The following is a 22,829-nucleotide window of genomic DNA, read 5'->3' as shown; positions in this document are numbered from 1 at the left end:
TCAAGTCAATTGGGAGGTAAGTTTGAATGGAGAAAAACTGGAGGAAGTGAAGTGTTTTAGATATCTGGGAGTGGATCTGTCAGCGGATGGAACCATGGAAGCGGAAGTGGATCATAGGGTGGGGGAGGGGGCGAAAATTTTGGGAGCCTTGAAAAATGTGTGGAAGTCGAGAACATTATCTCGGAAAGCAAAAATGGGTATGTTTGAAGGAATAGTGGTTCCAACAATGTTGTATGGTTGCGAGGCGTGGGCTATGGATAGAGTTGTGCGCAGGAGGATGGATGTGCTGGAAATGAGATGTTTGAGGACAATGTGTGGTGTGAGGTGGTTTGATCGAGTAAGTAACGTAAGGGTAAGAGAGATGTGTGGAAATAAAAAGAGCGTGGTTGAGAGAGCAGAAGAGGGTGTTTTGAAATGGTTTGGGCACATGGAGAGAATGAGTGAGGAAAGATTGACCAAGAGGATATATGTGTCGGAGGTGGAGGGAACGAGGAGAAGAGGGAGACCAAATTGGAGGTGGAAAGATGGAGTGAAAAAGATTTTGTGTGATCGGGGCCTGAACATGCAGGAGGGTGTAAGGAGGGCAAGGAATAGAGTGAATTGGAGCGATGTGGTATACAGGGGTTGACGTGCTGTCAGTGGAGTGAATCAAGGCATGTGAGGCGTCTGGGGTGGACCATGGAAAGCTATGTAGGTAGGTATACACGTGTGTGGACATGTGTATGTACATGTGTATGGGGGGGGGGGTTGGGCCATTTCTTTTGTCTGTTTCCTTGCGCTACCTCGCAGACGCGGGAGACAGCGACAAAGTATAAAAAAAAAAAAAAAAAAACATTTCAGCATATACATACATATACATACATAGTTATATACATATATACACATGTACATATTCATACTTGCTGCCTTCATCCATTCCCGTTGCCACCCTGCCACACATGAAATAGCATCCCCATGACAAGGCAGTGCTAGGAAAAGACAAAAAGGTCACATTCATTCACACTCAGTCTCTAGCTCTCATGTGTAATGCACTGAAACTACAGCTCCATTTCCACATCCAGGCCCCACAAAACTTCCCATGGTTTACCCCAGACACTTTACATGCCCTGGTTCATTCCATTGACACCATGTTGACCCTGGCATACCACATCGTTCCATTTCATTATATTCCTTGCATACCTTTCACCCCCTGTATGTTTAGGCCCCAATCCCTCAAAATCTTTTTCACTCCATCCTTCCACCTCCAATTTGGTCTCCCACTTCTCGTTCCCTCCACCTCTGACACATATATCCTCTTTGTCAATCTTCCCTCACTCATTTCTTCATGTGACCAAACCACTTCAACACACCCTCTTCTGCGCTTGCAACCACACTCTTTCTGTTACCACACATCTCTCTTACCTTTTCATTACTTACTCGATCAGACCACCTCACATCACATATTGTCCTCAAACATTTAATTTCCAACACATCCACCCTCCTTCGCACAACCTTATCTATAGCCCATGCCTCACAACCACATAACAATGTTGGAAGCTTTGCGGAAGATGAAAGCCGGCAAGGTGGCGGGTTTAGATGGTGTTGCAGTGGAATTTATTAAAAAAAGGGGTGACCGTGTTGTTGATTGGTTGGTAAGGATATTCAATGTATGTATGGTTCCTGGTGAAGTATAGTGTCATTGTACAAAGGCAAAGGGGACAAAGGTGAGTATTCAAATTACAGAGGTATGAGTTTGTTGAATATTCCTGGGAAATCATATGGGAAACTATTGATTGAGAGCGTAAAGGCATTTATAGAGCATCAGATTGGGGAAGAGCAGTGGTAGAGGATGTGTGGATCAGGTGTTTGCTTTGAAGAATGTGTGTGAGAAATACTGAGAAAAACAGATGGATTTGTATATAGCATTTACGGATCTGGAGAAGGCATATGGTAGGGTTGATAGAGATGCTTTATGGAAGGTATTAAGAGTATATAGTGCAGGAGATAAGTTGTTAGAAGCAGTGAAACGTTTTTACCAAGGATGTAAGGCATGTGTACAAGTAGCAAGAGAGGAAAGTGATTGGTTCCCAGTGAATGTCAGCTTGCAGCTGGGGTGCATGATGTCTCCATGGTTGTTTAATTTGTTAATGGATGGGGTTGTTAGGGAGGTGAATGCAAAAGTTTTAGAGAGAGGGGCAAGTATGCAGTCTGTTGTGGATGAGAAGGCTTGGGAAGTGAGTCAGTTGTTATTCGCTGATGATACAGTGCTGGTGGCTGATTCAGGTTAGGAACTACAGAAGTTGGTGACTGAGTTTGGTAAAGTGTATGAAAGAAGAAGGCTGAGAGTAAATGTGAATAAGTTTTATTATTATTATTATTTTTTTTTTTTATACTATTTGCCATTTCCCGCGATAGCGAGGTAGCGTTAAGAACAGAGGACTGGGCCTTTGAGGGAACATCCTCACCTGGCCCGCTTCCCTGCTCCTTCCTTTGGAAAATTAAAAAAAACGAGAGGGGAGGATTTCCAGCCCCCCCGCTCCCTTCCCTTTTAGTCGCCTTCTACGACATGCAGGGAATACGTGGGAAGTATTCTTTCTCCCCTAACCCCAAAGATAATTATTTTTTTTTTTTTTCACTGTCTCCCGCGTTTGCGAGGTAGCGCAAGGAAACAGACGAAAGAAATGGCCCAACCCACCCCCATACACATGCCTTGATTCAATCCACTGACAGCACGTCAACCCCGGTATACCACATCGCTCCAATTCACTCTATTCTTTGCCCTCCTTTCACCCTCCTGCATGTTCAGGCCCCGATCACTCAAAATCTTTTTCACTCCATCTTTCCACCTCCAATTTGGTCTCCCACCTCTCCTTGTTCCCTCCACCTCCGACACATATATCCTCTTGGTCAATCTTTCCTCACTCATTCTCTCCATGTGCCCAAACCATTTCAAAATACCCTCTTCTGCTCTCTCAACCATGCTCTTTTTATTTTCACACATCTATCTTACCCTTACATTACTTACTCGATCAAACCACCTCACACCACAAATTGTCCTCAAACACCTCATTTCCAGCACATCCACCCTCATGCACACAACTCTATCCATAGCCCACGCCTCGCAACCATACAACATTGTTGGAACCACTATTCCATCAAACATAGCCATTTTTGCTTTCCGAGATAATGTTCTCGACTTCCACACATTCTTCAAGGCTCCCAGGATTCTCGCCCCCTCCCCCACCCTATGATTCACTTCACTAACATGGTTCCATCCGCTGCCAGATCCACTCCCAGATATCTAAAACACTTTACTTCCTCCAGTTTTTCTCCATTCAAACTTACCTCCCAATTGACTTGACCCTCAACCCTACTGTACCTAATAACCTTGCTTTTATTCACATTTACTCGTAACTTTCTTCTTTCCTACACTTTACCAAACTCAGTCACCAGCTTCTGCAGTTTTTCACATGAATCAGCCACCATCGCTGTATCATCAGCAAACAACAACTGACTCACTTCCCAAGCTCTCTCATCCCTAACAGACTTCATACTTGCCCCTCTTTCCAAAACTTGCATTCACCTCCCTAACAACCCCATCCATAAACAAATTAAACAACCATGGAGACATCACACATCCCTGCCGCAAACCTACATTCATTGAGAACCAATCACTTTCCTCTCTTCCTACAGGTATACATGCCTTACATCCTCGATAAAAACTTTTCACTGCTTCTAGCAACTTGCCTCCCACACCATATATTCTTAGTACCTTCCACAGAGCATCTCTGTCAACTCTATCATATTCCTTCTCCAGATCCATAAATGCTACATACAAATCCATTTGCTTTTCTAAGTATTTCTCACATACATTCTTCAAAGCAAACACCTGATCCACTTATCCTCTACCACTTCTGAAACCGCACCACTCTTCCCCAATCTGATGCTCTGTACATGCCCTCGCCCTCTCAATCAATACTCTTCCATATAATTTCCCAGGAATACTCAGCAAACATATACTCTGAAATTTGAGCACTCACTCTTATCCCCTTTGCCTTTATTATTATTATTATTATTATTATCATTATGAGATTATCAAAGATTTTCATAGAGTATGTTTTATGATGATCATTTTCTGGCTTTGACACAAAATTTTATGTAACTGTGTGCTAGAGAACAAATAGTTAATATGCAGGGCTAATTGAAAGAACTTATGAAGTAGAGATGCAACAACTTGAAGGTAAGCAAATGAAGTTATATTTAGACTACAGTTGATAGGATAGGATATTATGTTATGTATGGGCAAACACCCAGAGTAGCCCTATTCAGTAATATAAGACAACGTAAACATAATCTTCACACCACTGTTTTATTCCACATTTCTTTATATATTTCCAACTTTTCATGATTACCTTTTTTTGTCAGTTTGAGTTGCCTTACTTTCTTAGGGAAACTGTTTAATTAATTTTGATTGATTTTCTTGTGCTACTCAGTGGCAGAGTTTATAACACTACTTGTTATCCACCAATCTTTTTATCAGTGTATGCACAATAAGATATCCATTTCATATTTGAGTATCTTTGTATGTAGTTGGATCATTGTTGGTATGTATGTACGTACTGAGTTCAAAGAGGAAATGAGTTTGAACTCATTTAATGAAGTTTCTGCAATGAATTATCTTATAAAATGGAAGCTAAAGATGTCTTTCATGTTGATATTAGATTTGTGGTTTGGGCACATGGAGAGGATGAGTGAGGAAAGATTGACCAAGAGGATATATGTCTCGGAGGTGGAGGGAACAAGAAGAGGGAGACCAAATTGGAGGTGGAAAGATGGAGTGAAAAAGATTTTGTGTGATCGGGGCCTGAACATGCAGGAGGGTGAAAGGAGGGCAAGGAATAGAGTGAATTGGATCGATGTGGTATACCGGGGTTGACGTGCTGTCAGTGGATTGAAGCAAGGCATGTGAAGCGTCTGGGGTAAACCATGGAAAGCTGTGTAGGTATGTATATTTGCGTGTGTGGACGTATGTATATACATGTGTATGGGGGGGGGGGCATTTCTTTTGTCTGTTTCCTTGCGCTACCTCGCAAACGCGGGAGACAGCGACAAAGTATAATAAATAATAAATAAATAAATAATTATTATTATTATTATTATGTTTGAGGAAAGGAACCTGGATGTTTTGGCTCTGAGTGAAACGAAGCTCAGGGTAAAGGGGAAGAGTGGTTTGGGAATGTTTGGGGAGTAAAGTCAGGGGTTAGTGAGAGGACAAGAGCAAGGGAAGGAGTAGCAATACTCCTGCAACAGGAGTTGTGGGAGTATGTGATAGAGTGTAAGAAAGTAAATTCTCGATTAATATGGGTAAAACTGAAAGTTGATGGAGAGAGGTGGGTGATTATTGGTGCATATGCACCTGGGCATGAGAAGAAAGATCAAGAGAGGCAAGTGTTTTGGGAGCAGCTGAATGAGTGTGTTAGTGGTTTTGATGCACGAGACCGGGTCATAGTGATGGGTGATTTGAATGCAAAGGTGAGTAATGTGGCAGTTGAGGGAATAATTGGTATACATGGGGTGTTCAGTGTTGTAAATGGAAATGGTGAAGAGCTTGTAGATTTATGTGCTGAAAAAGGACTGATGATTGGGAATACCTGGTTTAAAAAGCGAGATATACATAAGTATACTTATGTAAGTAGGAGAGATGGCCAGAGAGCGTTATTGGATTACGTGTTAATTGACAGACGTGCGAAAGAGAGACTTTTGGATGTTAATGTGCTGAGAGGTGCAACTGGAGGGATGTCTGATCATTATCTTGTGGAGGCTAAGGTGAAGATTTGTATGGGTTTTCAGAAAAGAAGAGTGAATGTTGGGGTGAAGAGGGTGGTGAGAGTAAGTGAGCTTGAGAAGGAGACCTGTGTGAGGAAGCACCAGGAGAGAATGAGTACAGAATGGAAAAAGGTGAGAACAATGGAAGTAAGGGGAGTGGGGGAGGAATGGGATGTATTTAGGGAATCAGTGATGGATTGCGCAAAAGATGCTTGTGGCATGAGAAGAGTGGGAGGTGGGTTGATTAGAAAGGGTAGTGAGTGGTGGGATGAAGAAGTAAGAGTATTAGTGAAAGAGAAGAGAGAGGCATTTGGACGATTTTTGCAGGGAAAAAATGCAATTGAGTGGGAGATGTATAAAAGAAAGAGACAGGAGGTCAAGAGAAAGGTGCAAGAGGTGAAAAAAAGGGCAAATGAGAGTTGGGGTGAGAGAGTATCATTAAATTTTAGGGAGAATAAAAAGATGTTCTGGAAGGAGGTAAATAAAGTGCGTAAGACAAGGGAGCAAATGGGAACTTCGGTGAAGGGCGCAAGTGGGGAGGTGATAACAAGTAGTGGTGATGTGAGAAGGAGATGGAGTGAGTATTTTGAAAGTTTGTTGAATGTGTTTGATGATAGAGTGGCAGATATAGGGTGTTTTGGTCGAGGTGGTGTGCAAAGTGAGAAGGTTAGGGAAAATGATTTGGTAAACAGAGAAGAGGTAGTGAAAGCTTTGCGGAAGATGAAAGCCGGCAAGGCAGCGGGTTTGGATGGTATTGCAGTGGAATTTATTAAAAAAGGGGGTGACTGTATTGTTGACTGGTTGGTAAGGTTATTTAATGTATGTATGACTCATGGTGAGGTGCCTGAGAATTGGCGGAATGCGTGCATAGTGCCATTGTACAAAGGCAAAGGGGATAAGAGTGAGTGCTCAAATTACAGAGGTATAAGTTTGTTGAGTATTCCTGGTAAATTATATGGGAGGGTATTGATTGAGAGGGTGAAGGCATGTACAGAGCATCAGATTGGGGAAGAGCAGTGTGGTTTCAGAAGTGGTAGAGGATGTGTGGATCAGGTGTTTGCTTTGAAGAATGTATGTGAGAAATACTTAGAAAAGCAAATGGATTTGTATGTAGCATTTATGGATCTGGAGAAGGCATATGATAGAGTTGATAGAGATGCTCTGTGGAAGGTATTAAGAATATATGGTGTGGGAGGAAAGTTGTTAGAAGCAGTGAAAGTTTTTATCGAGGATGTAAGGCATGTGTACGTGTAGGAAGAGAGGAAAGTGATTGGTTCTCAGTGAATGTAGGTTTGCGGGAGGGGTGTGTGATGTCTCCATGGTTGTTTAATTTGTTTATGGATGGGGTTGTTAGGGAGGTAAATGCAAGAGTTTTGGAAAGAGGGGCAAGTATGAAGTCTGTTGGGGATGAGAGAGCTTGGGAAGTGAGTCAGTTGTTGTTCACTGATGATACAGCGCTGGTGGCTGATTCATGTGAGAAACTGCAGAAGCTGGTGACTGAGTTTGGAAAAGTGTGTGGAAGAAGAAAGTTAAGAGTAAATGTGAATAAGAGCAAGGTTATTAGGTACAGTAGGGTTGAGGGTCAAGTCAATTGGGAGGTGAGTTTAAATGGAGAAAAACTGGAGGAAGTAAAGTGTTTTAGATATCTGGGAGTGGATCTGGCAGCGGATGGAACCATGGAAGCGGAAGTGGATCATAGGGTGGGGGAGGGGGCGAAAATCCTAGGGGCCTTGAAGAATGTGTGGAAGTCGAGAACATTATCTCGGAAAGCAAAAATGGGTATGTTTGAAGGAATAGTGGTTCCAACAATGTTGTATGGTTGCGAGGCGTGGGCTATGGATAGAGTTGTGCGCAGGAGGATGGATGTGCTGGAAATGAGATGTTTGAGGACAATGTGTGGTGTGAGGTGGTTTGATCGAGTGAGTAACGTAAGGGTAAGAGAGATGTGTGGAAATAAAAAGAGCGTGGTTGAGAGAGCAGAAGAGGGTGTTTTGAAGTGGTTTGGGCACATGGAGAGAATGAGTGAGGAAAGATTGAGCAAGAGGATATATGTGTCGGAGGTGGAGGGAACGAGGAGAAGAGGGAGACCAAATTGGAGGTGGAAAGATGGAGTGAAAAAGATTTTGTGTGATCGGGGCCTGTTTATGCAGGAGGGTGAAAGGAGGGCAAGGAATAGAGTGAATTGGAGCGGTGTGGTATACCGGGGTTGACGTGCTGTCAGTGGATTGAAGCAGGGCATGTGAAGCGTCTGGGGTAAACCATGGAAAGCTGTGTAGGTATGTATATTTGCGTGTGTGGACGTATGTATATACATGTGTATGGGGGGGGGTTGGGCCATTTCTTTCGTCTGTTTCCTTGCGCTACCTCGCAAACGCGGGAGACAGCGACAAAGTATAATAAAAAAAAAGAAAAATTATTATTATTATTATTATTATTATTATTATCATTATTAGATTATCAAAGATTTTCATAGAGCGTGTTTTATGATGATCATTTTCTGGCTTTGACACAAAATTTTATGTAATTGTGTGCCAGAGAACAAATAAGTTAATTTTTTTTTTTTCTTTTTTTTTTTTCATACTATTCGCCATCTCCCGCGATAGCGAGGTAGCATTAAGAACAGAGGACTGGGCCTTTGAGGGAATATCCTCACCTGGCCCCCTTCTCCGTTCCTTCTTTTCGAAAATTAAAGAAAAAAAAAAAAAAAAAAACGAGAGGGGAGGATTTCCAGCCCCCCGCTCATAAATAAGTTAATATGCAGGGATAATTGAAAGAACTTATGAATTAGAGATGCAACAACTTGAAGGTAAGCAAATGAATTGTTATATTTAGACTGCAGTTGATAGGATATTGTGTTATGTATGGGCAAACACCCAGAGTAGCCCTATTCAGTAATATAACACAGCGTGAACATAATCTTCACACCACTGTTTTACTCCACATTTCTTTATCTTTATATATTTCCAACTTTTCATGATTACTTTTTCTGTCAGTTTGAGTTGCCTTACTTTCTTAGGGAAACTGTTTGATTAATTTTGATTGATTTTCTTGTGCTACTCAGTGGCAGAGTTTATAACACTACTTGTTATCCGCCAATCTTTTTATTAATATACGCACAATAAGATATCCATTTCATATTTGAGTTTCTTTGTATGTAGTTGGATCATTGTTGGTATGTATGTACGTGCTGAGTTCAAAGAGGAGATGAGTTTGAATTTATTTAATGAAGTTTCTGCAGTGAATTATCTTATATAATGGAAGCTAAAGATATCTTTCATGTTACTGTTAGATTATCATGTAGTATTCTTCAGCATACACTTTTCTCAGGATGTAAGGAATGGATGTTGATGTATTGATGATTTATGTAATGTAATTTTTCTTCAGATTACAAATTTCTGGGTATCATGCGTAAAATGTTCAGTGGAACACCAATCTTGGGATTGACTGCCACGGCCACTTCAAAAGTCATTCAGGATATCCAGAAAATTCTTGATATCCAAGGCTGTTTAGTTCTTAAGGCATCCTTCAATCGACCAAACTTGTTTTATGAGGTAAGGGTAGTATAGAGTGTCTCATAGTTACTATATCAGTTTTGTTACAGTTATCTCCCCTCCTTACCAATAATTGTTTCAGTTATCCATTATATTTTGTTCAGTTTTCTAAGGTATATTGTATTATTTTGAAGAATCTTATCATTATATAATATGAAATTTTGTTTATTTGTTTGTAAGTGAATTAATAGTAAATATTTTTACTGTTATTACAAATTATGGAAAAACAAAGCATACGTAAGATACAAGATAGAATAATAGGGAGTACTTGTGTACAAGAATAGAAGAAGTATTGGAATGTTTACAAGCTTTTTGCCCTCTCTCCCTCTGAAATGGCTCTTGAGTAAGATGTGGTATAGTGCTGTTGGGTAAATGTATAAAAGTTAATCTGTACCCATCTCAGTTATTTCTAAGGTGTATGTTATAAATTGAGGCCAGTATATTTGTCTAAGATTTGTTAAAGTAAAGGGAGATCAGTGTAATAAGAGAGAGCACATGTTTATTTTTGCTACTGTATATATAGGAGATAGGGGAGAAAGAATACTTCCCACGCATTCCTCACATGTCGTAGAAGGCAACTAAAGGGGACGGGAGCGGGGTGGTTAGAAACCCTCCCGTTCTTGTATTTTAATTTTCTAAAGGGAAACAGAAGAAGGTATCACGTGGGGAGTGCTCATCTTCCTCGAAGGCTCAGATTGGGGTGTCGAAATGTGTATTGATGTAACCAAGATGAGAAAAAAGGAGAGATAGGTAGTGTGCTTGAGGAAAGGAACCTGGACGTTTTGGCTGTGAGTGAAATGAAGCTCAAGTGTAAAGGGGAAGAGTGGTTTGGGAATGTCTTGGGAGTAAAGTCAGGGGTTAGTGAGAGGACGAGAGCAAGGGAAGGAGTAGCACTACTCCTGAAACAGGAGTGGTGGGAGTATGTGATAGAGTGTAAGAAAGTAAACTCTAGATTGATATGGGTAAAACTGAAAGTGGATGGAGAGAGATGGGTGATTATTGGTGCATATGCACCTGGGCATGAGAAGAAAGATCATGAGAGGCAAGTGTTTTGGGAGCAGCTGAATGAGTGTGTTAGTAGTTTTGATGCACAAGACCAGGTTATAGTGATGGATGATTTTGAATGCAAAGGTGAGTAATGTGGCAGTTGAGGGAGTAATTGGTGTACGCGGGGTGTTCAGTGTTGTAAATGGAAATGGCAAAGAGCTTGTAGATTTATGTGCTGAAAAAGGACTGCTGATTGGGAATACCTGGATTAAAAAGAGAGATATATATGAATATAAGTATGTAAGTAGGAGAGATGGCCAGAGAGCGTTATTGGATTACGTGTTAATTGATAGGCGCGCGAAAGAGAGACTTTTGGATGTTAATGTACTGAGAGGTGCAACTGGAGGGATGTCTGATCATTATCTTGTGGAAGTGAAAGTGAAGATTTGTAGAGGTTTTCAGAAAAGAAGAGAGAATGTTGGGGTGAAAAGAGTAGTGAGAGTAAGTGAGCTTGGGAAGGAGACTTGTATGAGGAAGTACCAGGAGAGACTGAGTACAGAATGGAAAAAGGTGAGAACAAAGGATGTAAGGGGAGTGGGGGAGGAATGGGGTATATGTAGGGAAGCAGTGATGGCTTTTGCAAAAGATGCTTGTGGCATGATAAGTGTGGGAGGTGGGCAGATTAGAAAGGGTAATGAGTGGTGGGATGAAGAAGTAAGATTGTTAGTGAAAGAGAAGAGAGAGGCATTGGATGATTTTTGCAGGGAAATAATGCAAATGATTGGGAGATGTATAAAAGAAAGAGGCAGGAGGTCAAGAGAAAGGTGCAAGAGCTGAAATGGAGGGCAAATGAGTGTTGGGGTGAGAGAGTATCATTAAATTTTAGGAAGAATAAAAAGATGTTTGGAAGGAGGTAAATAAAGTGCATAAGACAAGGGAACAAATGGGAACATCAGTGAAGGGGGCAAATGGAGAGGTGATAACAAGTAGTGGTGATGTGAGAAGAGATGGAATGAGTATTTTGAATGTTTGATGATAGAGTGGCATATATAGGGTGTTTTGGTCGAGGTGGTGTGCGAAGTTAGAGGGTTAAGGAGAATGATTTGGTAAACAGAGAAGAGGTAGTAAAGCTTTACGGAAGATGAAAGCCGGCAAGGCGGCGGATTTGGATGGTATTGCAGTGGAATTTATTAAAAAAGGGGTGACTGTATTGTTGACTGATTGGTATGTATGTGTGTGTATGTATTTGTGACTCATGGTGAGGTGCCTGAAGATTTTCGGAATGCTTGCACAGTGCCATTGTACAAAGGCAAAGGGGATAAGAATGAGTGCTCAAATTACAGAGGTGTAAGTTTGCTGAGTATTCCTGAGAAATTATATGGGAGGGTATTGATTGAGAGGGTGAAGGCATGTACAGAGCACCGGATTGGGGAAGAGCAGTGTGGTTTCAGAAGTGGTAGAGGATGTGTGGATCAGGTGTTTGCTTTGAAGAATGTACGTGAGAAATACTTAGAAAAGCAAATGGATTTGTATGTAGTATTTATGGATCTGGAGAAGGCATATGATAGAGTTGATAGAGATGCTCTGTGGAAGGTATTAAGAATATGTGGTGTGGGAGGCAAGTTGTTAGGGGCAGTGAAAAGTTTTTATCGAGGAAGTAAGGCATGTGTACGTGTAGGAAGAGAGGAAAGTGATTGGTTCTCAGTGAATGTAGGTTTGCGGCAGGGGTGTGTGATGTCTCCATGGTTGTTTAATTTGTTCATGGATGGGGTTGTTAGGGAGGTGAATGCAAGAGTTTTGGAAAGAGGGGCAAGTATGAAGTCTGTTGGGGATGAGAGAGCCTGGGAAGTGAGTCAGTTGTTGTTCGCTGATGATACAGCGCTGGTGGCTGATTCATGTGAGAAACTGCAGAAGCTGGTGACTGAGTTTGGTAAAGTGTGTGAAAGAAGAAAGTTGAGAGTAGATGTGAATAAGAGCAAGGTTATTAGGTACAGTAGGGGTGAGGGTCAAGTCAATTGGGAGGTAAGTTTGAATGTATATGTCTGTATGTGTATATATATGTATATGTTGAGATGTATAGGTATGTATATTTGCATGTGTGGACGTGTATGTATATACATGTGTGTGTGGGTGGGTTGGGCCATTTCTTTCGTCTGTTTCCTTGCACTACCTCGTTAGCGCGGGAGACAGCGACAAAGCAAAATAAAATAAATCGATATATTTTTTATAGTTATTTACCACTTTGTTTGGTATTTGACCAGTGTTGCAGCAGAAAGAAAAGTATATGTATATCTAATGGCCATCAGCTGTCAGATGTTATCCAAATGGTAAGGGAATCAGTATCTAGCCCAAACCTCTCTGTTAACAGAAGCCATTATTTCAAGAGTTCTGTCTTAATTGGCCTATGGGCTGATTATACACCCTTAAAGGAAGGGGTGAGGATCATAACATATTTGTACTGTATGGAGGAGGAGTTTTACTGTTGTGGGCCTCAGTATCTTCAAAATGAAGAAGTTATATTTAATTGTAAATATTCCCAGTATTGTTGACTGGTTGGTAAGGTTATTTAATGTATCTATGATTCATGGTGAGGTGCCTGAGGATTGGCGGAATGCTTGCATAGTGCCATTGTACAAAGGCAAAGGGGATAAGAGTGAATGCTCAAATTACAGAGTTATAAGTTTGTTGAGTATTCTTGGTAAATTATATGGGAGAGTATTGATTGAGAGGCTGAAGGGATATACAGAGCATCAGATTGGGGAAGAGCATTGTGGTTTCAGAAGTGGTAGAGGATGTGTGGATCAGGTGTTTGCTTTGAAGAATGTATGTGAGAAATACTTAGAAAAGCAAATGGATTTGTATGTAGCATTTATGGACCTGGAGAAGGCATATGATAGAGTTGATAGAGATGCTCTGTGGAAGGTATTAAGAATATATGGTGTGGGAGGCAAGTTGTTAGAAGCAGTGAAAAGTTTTTATCGAGGATGTAAGGCATGTGTACGTGTAGGAAGAGAGGAAAGTGATTGGTTCTTAGTGAATGTAGGTTTGTGGCAGGGGTGTGTGATGTCTCCATGTTTGTTTTAATTTGTTTATGGATGGGGTTGTTAGGGAGGTGAATGCAAGAGTTTTGGAAAGAGAGGCAAGTATGCAGTCTGTTGTGGATGAGAGAGCCTGGGAAGTGAGTCAGTTGTTGTTCGCTGATGATACAGCGCTGGTGGCTGATTCATGTGAGAAACTGCAGAAGCTGGTGACTGAGTTTGGTAAAGTGTGTGAAAGAAGAAAGTTGAGAGTAGATGTGAATAAGAGCAAGGTTATTAGGTACAGTAGGGTTGAGGGTGAAGTCAATTGGGAGGTAAGTTTGAATGGAGAAAAACTGGAGGAAGTGAAGTGTTTTAGATATCTGGGAGTGGATCTGGCAGCAGATGGAACCATGGTTCGGAAGTGAATCATAGGGTGGGGAGGGGCGAAAATTCTGGGAGCCTTGAAGAATGTGTGGAAGTCGAGAACATTATCTCGGAAAGCAAAAATGGGTATGTTTGAAGGAATAGTGGTTCCAGCAATGTTGTATGGTTGCGAGGCATGGGCTATGGATAGAGTTGTGTGGAGGAGGGTGGATGTGCTGGAAATGTGATGTTTGAGGACAATATGTGGTGTGAGGTGGTTTGATTGAGTAAGTAATATAAGGGTAAGAGAGATGTGTGGTAATAAAAAGAGTGTGGTTGAGAGAGCAGAAGAGTGTGTTTTGAAAAGGTTTGGTCACATAGAGAGAATGAGTGAGGAAACAGACGAAAGAAATGGCCCACCCCCCATACACATGTATATACATACTCCACACACGCAAATATACATACCTACACAGCTTTCCATGGTTTACCCCCAGACGCTTCACATGCCTTGATTCAATCCACTGACAGCACGTCAACCCCGGTATACCACATCGCTCCAATTCACTCTATTCCTTGCCCTCCTTTCACCCTCCTGCATGTTCAGGCCCCGATCACACAAAATCTTTTTCACTCCATCTTTCCACCTCCAATTTGGTCTCCCTCTTCTTCTCGTTCCCTCCACCTCCGACACATATATTCTCTTGGTCAATCTTTCCTCACTCATCCTCTCCATGTGCCCAAACCACTTCAAAACACCCTCTTCTGCTCTCTCAACCACGCTCTTTTTATTTCCACACATCTCTCTTACCCTTACGTTACTCACTCGATCAAACCACCTCACACCACACATTGTCCTCAAACATCTCATTTCCAGCACATCCATCCTCCTGCTCACAACTCTATCCATAGCCCACGCCTCGAAACCATACAACATTGTTGGAACCACTATTCCTTCAAACATACCCATTTTTGCTTTCCGAGATGATGTTCTCGACTTCCACACATTCTTCAAGGCCCCCAGAATTTTCGCCCCCTCCCCCACCCTATGATCCACTTCCGCTTCCATGGTTCCATCCGCTGCCAGATCCACTCCCAGATATCTAAAACACTTCACTTCCTCCAGTTTTTCTCCATTCAAACTCACCTCCCAATTGACTTGACCCTCAACCCTACTGTACCTAATAACCTTGCTCTTATTCACATTTACTCTTAACTTTCTTCTTTCACACACTTTACCAAACTCAGTCACCAGCTTCTGCAGTTTCTCACATGAATCAGCCACCAGCGCTGTATCATCAGCGAACAACAACTGACTCACTTCCCAAGCTCTCTCATCCCCAACAGACTTCATACTTGCCCCTCTTTCCAAAACTCTTGCATTTACCTCCCTAACAACCCCATCCATAAACAAATTAAACAACCATGGAGACATCACACACCCCTGCCGCAAACCTACATTCACTGAGAACCAATCACTTTCCTCTCTTCCTACACGTACACATGCCTTACATCCTCGATAAAAACTTTCACTGCTTCTAACAACTTTCCTCCCACACCATATATTCTTAATAACTTCCACAGAGCATCTCTATCAACTCTATCATGTGCCTTCTCCAGATCCATAATTTTTTTTTTTTTTTTTTTTTTTTTTTTTTTTTTTTTGTCGCTGTCTCCCGCGTTTGCGAGGTAGCGCAAGGAAACAGGCGAAAGAAATGGCCCAACCCACCCCCATACACATGTATATACAAACGTCCACACACGCAAATATACATACCTACACAGCTTTCCATGGTTTACCCCAGACGCTTCACATGCCCTGATTCAATCCACTGACAGCACGTCAACCCTGGTATACCACATCGCTCCAATTCACTCTATTCCTTGCCCTCCTTTCACCCTCCTTCATAAACAGGCCCCGATCACACAAAATCTTTTTCACTCCATCTTTCCACCTCCAATTTGGTCTCCCTCTTCTCCTCGTTCCCTCCACCTCCGACACATATATCCTCTTGGTCAATCTTTCCTCACTCATTCTCTCCATGTGCCCAAACCATTTCAAAACACCCTCTTCTGCTCTCTCAACCACGCTCTTTTTATTTCCACACATCTCTCTTACCCTTACGTTACTTACTCGATCAAACCACCTCACACCACACATTGTCCTCAAACATCTCATTTCCAGCACATCCATCCTCCTGCGCACAACTCTATCCATAGCCCACGCCTCGCAACCATACAACATTGTTGGAACCACTGTTCCTTCAAACATACCCATTTTTGCTTTCCGAGATAATGTTCTCGACTTCCACACATTCTTCAAGGCTCCCAGAATTTTCGCCCCCTCCCCCACCCTATGATCCACTTCCGCTTCCATGGTTCCATCCGCTGCCAAATCCACTCCCAGATCTCTAAAACACTTCACTTCCTCCAGTTTTTCTCCATTCAAACTCACCTCCCAATTGACTTGACCCTCAACCCTACTGTACCTAATAACCTTGCTCTTATTCACATTTACTCTTAACTTTCTTCTTTCACACACTTTACCAAACTCAGTCACCAGCTTCTGCAGTTTCTCACATGAATCAGCCACCAGCGCTGTATCATCAGCGAACAGCAACTGACTCACTTTCCAAGCTCTCTCATCCCCAACAGACTTCATACTTGCCCCTCTTTCCAAAACTCTTGCATTCACCTCCCTAACAACCCCATCCATAAACAAATTAAACAACCATGGAGACATCGCACACCCCTGCCACAAACCTACATTCACTGAGAACCAATCACTTTCCTCTCTTCCTACACGTACACATGCCTTACATCCTTGATAAAAACTTTTCACTGCTTCTAACAACTTGCCTCCCACACCATATATTCTTAATACCTTCCACAGAGCATCTCTATCAACTCTATCATATGCCTTCTCCAGATCCATAAATGCTACATACAAATCCATTTGCTTTTCTAAGTATTTCTCACATACATTCTTCAAAGCAAACACCTGATCAACACATCCTCTACCACTTCTGAAACCACACTGCTCTTCCCCAATCTGATGCTCTGTACATGCCTTCACCCTCTCAATCAATACCCTCCCATATAATTTACCAGGAATACTCAACAAACTTATACCTCTGTAATTTGAGCACTCACTCTTATCCCCTATGCCTTTGTACAATGGCACTATGCACGCATTCTGCCAATCCGCAGGCACCTCACCATGAGTCATACATACATTAAATAACCTTACCAACCAGTCAACAATACAGTCACCCCCTTTTTTTATAAATTCCACTGCAATACCATCCAAACCCGCTGCCTTGCCGGCTTTCATCTTCCGCAAAGCTTTTAGTACCTCTTCTCTGTTTACCAAATCATTTTCCCTAACCCTCTCACTTTGCACACCACCCCGACCAAAACACCCTATATCTGCCACTCTATCATCAAACACATTCAACAAACCTTCAAAATACTCACTCCATCTCCTTCTCACATCACCACTACTTGTTATCACCTCCCCATTCGCGCCTTTCACTGAAGTGTGTGTGTGTGTCTGTTGGTGGATGGGCCATTTCTTCATCTCTTTCCTGGCACTACTTCACTGATGCAGGAAACAGCGATTATGCATAATAATGTTAAGAAAATATGTATCTAAGTGGATGGGACATTCTTTGTTTCCTTGTGCTACCTCACTGATGCTGGAAACAGCATTAATATTAAGTATAATAGATGAATAGATTCATGTGCTCAAGTCCAAGTGTGTAGTGTAATTTGATTTTCTCTAATTTGTATATTTCTTATAAATTGTGGTGACCATACAGCACAGCGGAATTCAGTTTTACTTATTATGTATACATTAAACATTTTCGTAAAAAATTTTTCTCGTATTTTAAAGGTTTTCAACATCACAAAACTCATTATTCTACTGGAGAGCATTGTCATACCAATATGCATCTTAGATTTCATTTGTGGCTATTTCTAGAACTTTGATGTTTCATTCATTTTCTATTTCTTTTCTTATAGGTCTTTTGTATGTAGGTACTGAAATGCTGTTTATTTTTCTATGACTTATATGTTCAGATTTCACTCTAAAGTTTTGTTAATTTTCTATTTTCTTTCCTGTACGTCCTTCATATGTATGTACTAAAAAACAGTTCATTTTTTTGATTATTTATGTGTTTAGATTTCTCTTAAAGAGAAATCTGAATATATAGAGTTTTCTCCTTACTTGTATTTGGTATCAAATCATTTTGCAAATTTTCCGTTTCTTTACTCACTCTTATGTCATCAGCAAAGTTCTTTACACTCACTTACATTTTTAACTTTCAGATGTGATTACAAAGAGTATTGAAGCTGCTACTGATCCTTGTGGGACACCTAAAAGCTCTTCTTCATTTGCAACTGCTTTAAACTTTCTGTTGGCTAGAAATTTCTTTATCCATTTTTTATTCTCCATTTAGTATTATCTTGCACTGCTTTCTTTAGTAACTAAGTACCCTATAATTTACTTTGTTGTAAAATACTTTTACAGAATCTAGAAATATGGTATCTATTCTTTTTCCTTTCAGTAGTCTCATATATGTCATTATAGTAAGCCAGTAGATGTGTTTACACAGATACATATCTGTGTGGCTTTCATTTATGAGTCTGTTGTTTATAAGACATTCCAATATGCATTACAATTGTGTTTCTGTATTATTCTCCAATATTTTTATTATATGTGATGTTATGCTAGCTGGCCTATATTTTTTTAGCTACAGATTGATTCCCCCTTCTTGTAATTGTGTTATGTGTACCATCCTTTGTGTGTCTGCTTTGCTGAATTGGTCTACGCTTTGTCTTAGTAAGAAGTATCATGAGAAGTTTATCTTTTTATTTTCAGTCTTTTTAGAAATTTTGCTGGCATTTCATCTGGCCTTGGATCAGATTTCTTTGGTTAGTGAGTCATCTCAACTGTGTTTCCTTCTGTTTTACATATTCATTTTTATATTCATTATACTTAATTGCTGTCTCCCGCGTTAGCAAAGTAGTGCAAGGAAACAGACAAAAGAATGGCCCACCCACCCACATACACATGTATTTACATAAACTCCCACATGCGCACATATACATACCTATACATTTCAACGTATACATACACAGACATACATATATATATATATATACATATGTAAATATTCATACTTGCTGCCTTCAACCATTCCCATCACCACTCCAGAAGACAAAAAAAGGCCATATTCATTCACATTCCGTCTCTAGCTGTCGTGTGTAATACACTGAAACCACAGCTCCCTTTCCACATCCAGGCCCCACAAAACTTTCCATGGTTTACCCCAGAAGCTTCACATGCCCCAGTTCAATCCATTGACAGCACGTCAACCCCAGTATACCAAGTCATTCCAATTCACTCTATTCCTTGCACTCCTTTTACCCTCCTGTATGTTCAGGCCCCAGTCGTTCAAAATCTTTTTCACTCGCACCTCCAATTTGGTCTCCCACTTCTCCTCGTTCCCTCTACCTCTGACACATATAACCTCTTGTCAATCTTTCCTTGCTTATTCTCTCCATGTGACCAAACCATTTCAGCACACCCTCTTCTACTTTCTCAACCACACATTTTATTACCATACATCTCTCATACCCTTTCATTACTTACTCGATCAAACCATCTCACACCACATATTGTCCTCATACATTTCATTTCCAACACATCCACCCTCCTCTGCACAACCCTCTCTATAGCCCATGCCTCACAACCATATAACATTGTTAGAACCACTATTCCTTCAAACATACCCATTTTTGCTCTCCGAGATAATGTTCTCGCCTTCCACACATTCTTCAACGCTCCCAGAACCTTCGCCCCTTCCCCCACCCTGTGACTCACTTCCACTTCCATGGTTCCATCTGCTGCTAAGTCCACTCCCAGATATCTAAAACACTTCAGTTCCTCCAGTTTTTCTCCATTCAAACGTCCCTCCCAATTAACTTGTCCCTCAACCTTACTGAACCTATTACCTTGCTCTTATTCACATCTACTCTCAGCTTTCCTCTTTCACACACTTTACCAAACTCAGTCACCAACTTCTGCAGTTTCTCACCCAAATCAGCCACCAGCGCTGTATCATCAGCGAACAACTGACTCACTTCCCAAGCCCTCTCATCCACAACAGACTGTATACTTGCCTCTCTCTCTCTAAAACTCTTGCACTCACCTCCCTGACCACCCCATCCATAAACAAATTAAACAACCATGGAGACATCACGCACCCCTGCCGTAAACCGACATTCACTGGGTACCAATCACTTTCCTCTCTTCCTACTCGTACACATGCCTTACATCCTTGGTAAAAACTTTTCGCTGCTTCTAGCAACTTACCTCCCACACCATATACTCTTAATACCTTCCACAAAGCATCTTTATCAACCCTATCATATGCCTTCTCCCACACCATATACTCTTAATGCCTTCCACAAAGCATCTCTATCAACCCTATCATATGCCTTCTCCAGATCCATAAATGCTACTTACAAATCCATCTGTTTTTCTAAGTATTTCTCACATACATTCCTCAAAGCAAACACCTGATCCACACATCCTCTACCACCTCTGAAACCACACTGCTCTTCCCCAGTCTTATGCTCTGTACATGCTTTACCCTCTCAATCAACACCCTCCCATATGATATCCCAATCATCGAGTAATTTATCATCAGTTTCTTCATTTTCTTTTGTGCTATTGGTTGAGTAGTGTTTGGCATATTTCTGGGTGATGCACATCATAACTTTGTCTCCTTCTTTTAAAGGCCAATCTCTTATTTGTTTGTCTTTGTCTTTGTTCATGTATGCAAATAGCTCTTTTGTATTTCTATCCATTCTCTGAATTACTTTTTCTTTATTAAACCACTTATTTTCTGTGTGCTATAGATGAGGATGTGCAGAGGAGAGTGGATGTCCTGGAAATTAAATGTTTAAGGACGGTTTGTGGGAGAAGGTTGTTTGATTGAGTAAGTAATAAAAGGATGAGAGGTGTGGTAATAAGAAGAATATGGTTGAGAGAGTTGAAATGGTTTGGACATATGGAGAAGATGTGTAAGGAGAGGTTGCCAGAGGTGATATATGTAGCAGAAATGGAGGAGACAAGAAGAGGGAAACTAAATTGGAGATGGAGGGATAGAATGAAAAAAGATACGAATGACCAGGGCCTGAACATGGATGAAGGTGAAAGGCATGCATGTGATAAAGCAAATTGGAATGATGTGGTATGCAGGGAGCAATGTTGTGTCAGGGGACTGAATCAGGGCATTTGAAGCAGCCAGGGGAACCATGGAAAGGTCTGTGTGGCCAGATTGTGGAGAGGGGGGCTGTGGTTTTGTTGTGTTGCACATGGCTGCTAGAGAATGGATGTCGGTGGACGTGTCTTTTCTTTGTCTGTTCCTGGCACTACGTTGTTTATGTGAGAAAACATTGGACAAGTTTGAAAGAAAAAGAAATAAGTAAAAAATTCATTCTAACTGTAAATTTTTGGTACATAATATTTTTGAGAATATTTTGACAAGAAATAGTCACCAGTAATGTAACTCCTGTTTGCATCATGAATTATGTGATAAAGTTGAGGCCACCATATGTTGTAACATGTAAAGTTCTGCTTTCAAGGAAACTTCTCCGTTATATAACAAAGACTCCTATATAAACAAAACAACCACTCAGTAGTTAGGAATTAGTGCTACACCATTTAAGTAAAAAGTCGGTCCAGTCATTTAGCATGGCCTTAACCATGACAAGGAGATTGGCATGGACTTACCAGTGACTAGGAGACTTACATGTTTGTTGCTTTCACCTTATCATATTACAAGTAAGTTTACAGATTATTTTCCTATACATAGTGAGCTCATTTACTTCATTTGTACCATAAATGACACTACTGTAACTTAAATCTTTCTTTTAGGCTGTTGTTGCTACCATTGCATTTGGAATGGGGATAGACAAACCAGATGTTCGCTTTGTAATTCATCATTGCATTTCAAAATCAATGGAAAACTTTTACCAAGTGAGTGATGGTCACTTATGTAAAAGCAGTCAAATTAGCATACAGTGTAACCATATGAATTTCTTGTGTTTTTTGTTTGATTTATTGTCTTTATCAAACTAATGCATGTTATTGCCAAAGTCATTTTCAGTTTTAAGTAACAATGATTATAATAATTGTATTTGAATTTCTAAAAGATGGAAGTGCTGATCTTCTTCAAAGGCTCAGGCTGGGTTGTCCGGTTGTGTGTCGATGTAACTAAGATGAGAAGAAAGGAGAGATCGGTAGTAAGTTTGAGGGAAGAAACTTGGATGTTCTGTCTCTGAATGAAACAAAGGTCAAGGGTAGAGAAGAATGGTTTGAAAATGTCTTAGGGATTAATTCAGGGGTTGGGGTTGGTGAAAGGACAAGAGCTAAGGAAAGAGTAGCACTACTCCTGAAGCAGGAGTTGTGGGAGTGTGTGAAAGAGTGTAAAGAAGTGAACTCTAGACTGGTAAGGGTAAAACTAAAAATGGATGGTGGGAGGTAGGTGATAATTAGTGCCTACGCAACAGGCCATGAGAAAAAAGATCACGAGAGGTAAGTGTTTTGGGAGCAGCCAAGGGAGTATGTCAGCAATTTTAATGCAAGAGACTGGATATTAGTGATTGGTGATTTGAATGCAAAGGTGAGTAATGTGGCAGTTGAGGGTATGATTGCAGGGCTTAGGGCATTCAGTTTTATGAATACAAATGGTAAACAACTGGTGGAGTTGTGTGCTGAAAAAGGGCTGATGATTGGGAATACCTGGTTTATAAAAAGGGACGTACACAAATATACTCATGTGATTAAGGAATGTGGTCAGCAGGCATTAGTGGATTGCATATTGATTGATAGGTGTGTAAGGAGAGATTTCTGGATATAAATGCATTGAGAGGGACAGCTGGTGTTATGTCTAATCACTACCTTGTGGAGGCAAGGGTGAAGATTTTTACAGGTTTTCAGAAATTAGGAAGCATTGTTGGTGAGAAGAGAGTGGTGAGCATAAGTGAGTTTGTGAATGAGATATATTTGAAGAAACACCAGGAGAGATTG

General features: G+C 40.9%; 1 protein-coding gene across 5 annotated transcripts in view; it reads left to right on the top strand.

Moving 5' to 3' along the window:
• LOC139756535 (ATP-dependent DNA helicase Q1-like) overlaps window positions 1-22,829 on the top strand; it is a 111,616-nt gene that overhangs the window by 43,066 nt on the left and 45,721 nt on the right. For all 5 annotated transcript variants that reach the window (XM_071676082.1, XM_071676080.1, XM_071676078.1 and 2 more), the window contains exons 6-7: window positions 9,190-9,356; window positions 21,675-21,776. In XM_071676082.1, coding sequence (XP_071532183.1) covers window positions 9,190-9,356; window positions 21,675-21,776 — 269 coding nt within the window. The remainder of the gene's footprint in view (window positions 1-9,189; window positions 9,357-21,674; window positions 21,777-22,829) is intronic.

This window comes from Panulirus ornatus, chromosome 22 (assembly GCF_036320965.1).
Source record: "Panulirus ornatus isolate Po-2019 chromosome 22, ASM3632096v1, whole genome shotgun sequence".
Lineage (NCBI taxonomy): Eukaryota > Metazoa > Arthropoda > Malacostraca > Decapoda > Palinuridae > Panulirus > Panulirus ornatus.
Note: the sequence above shows the minus strand (reverse complement) of the source record. Positions and strands in the feature narration are given on the sequence as shown.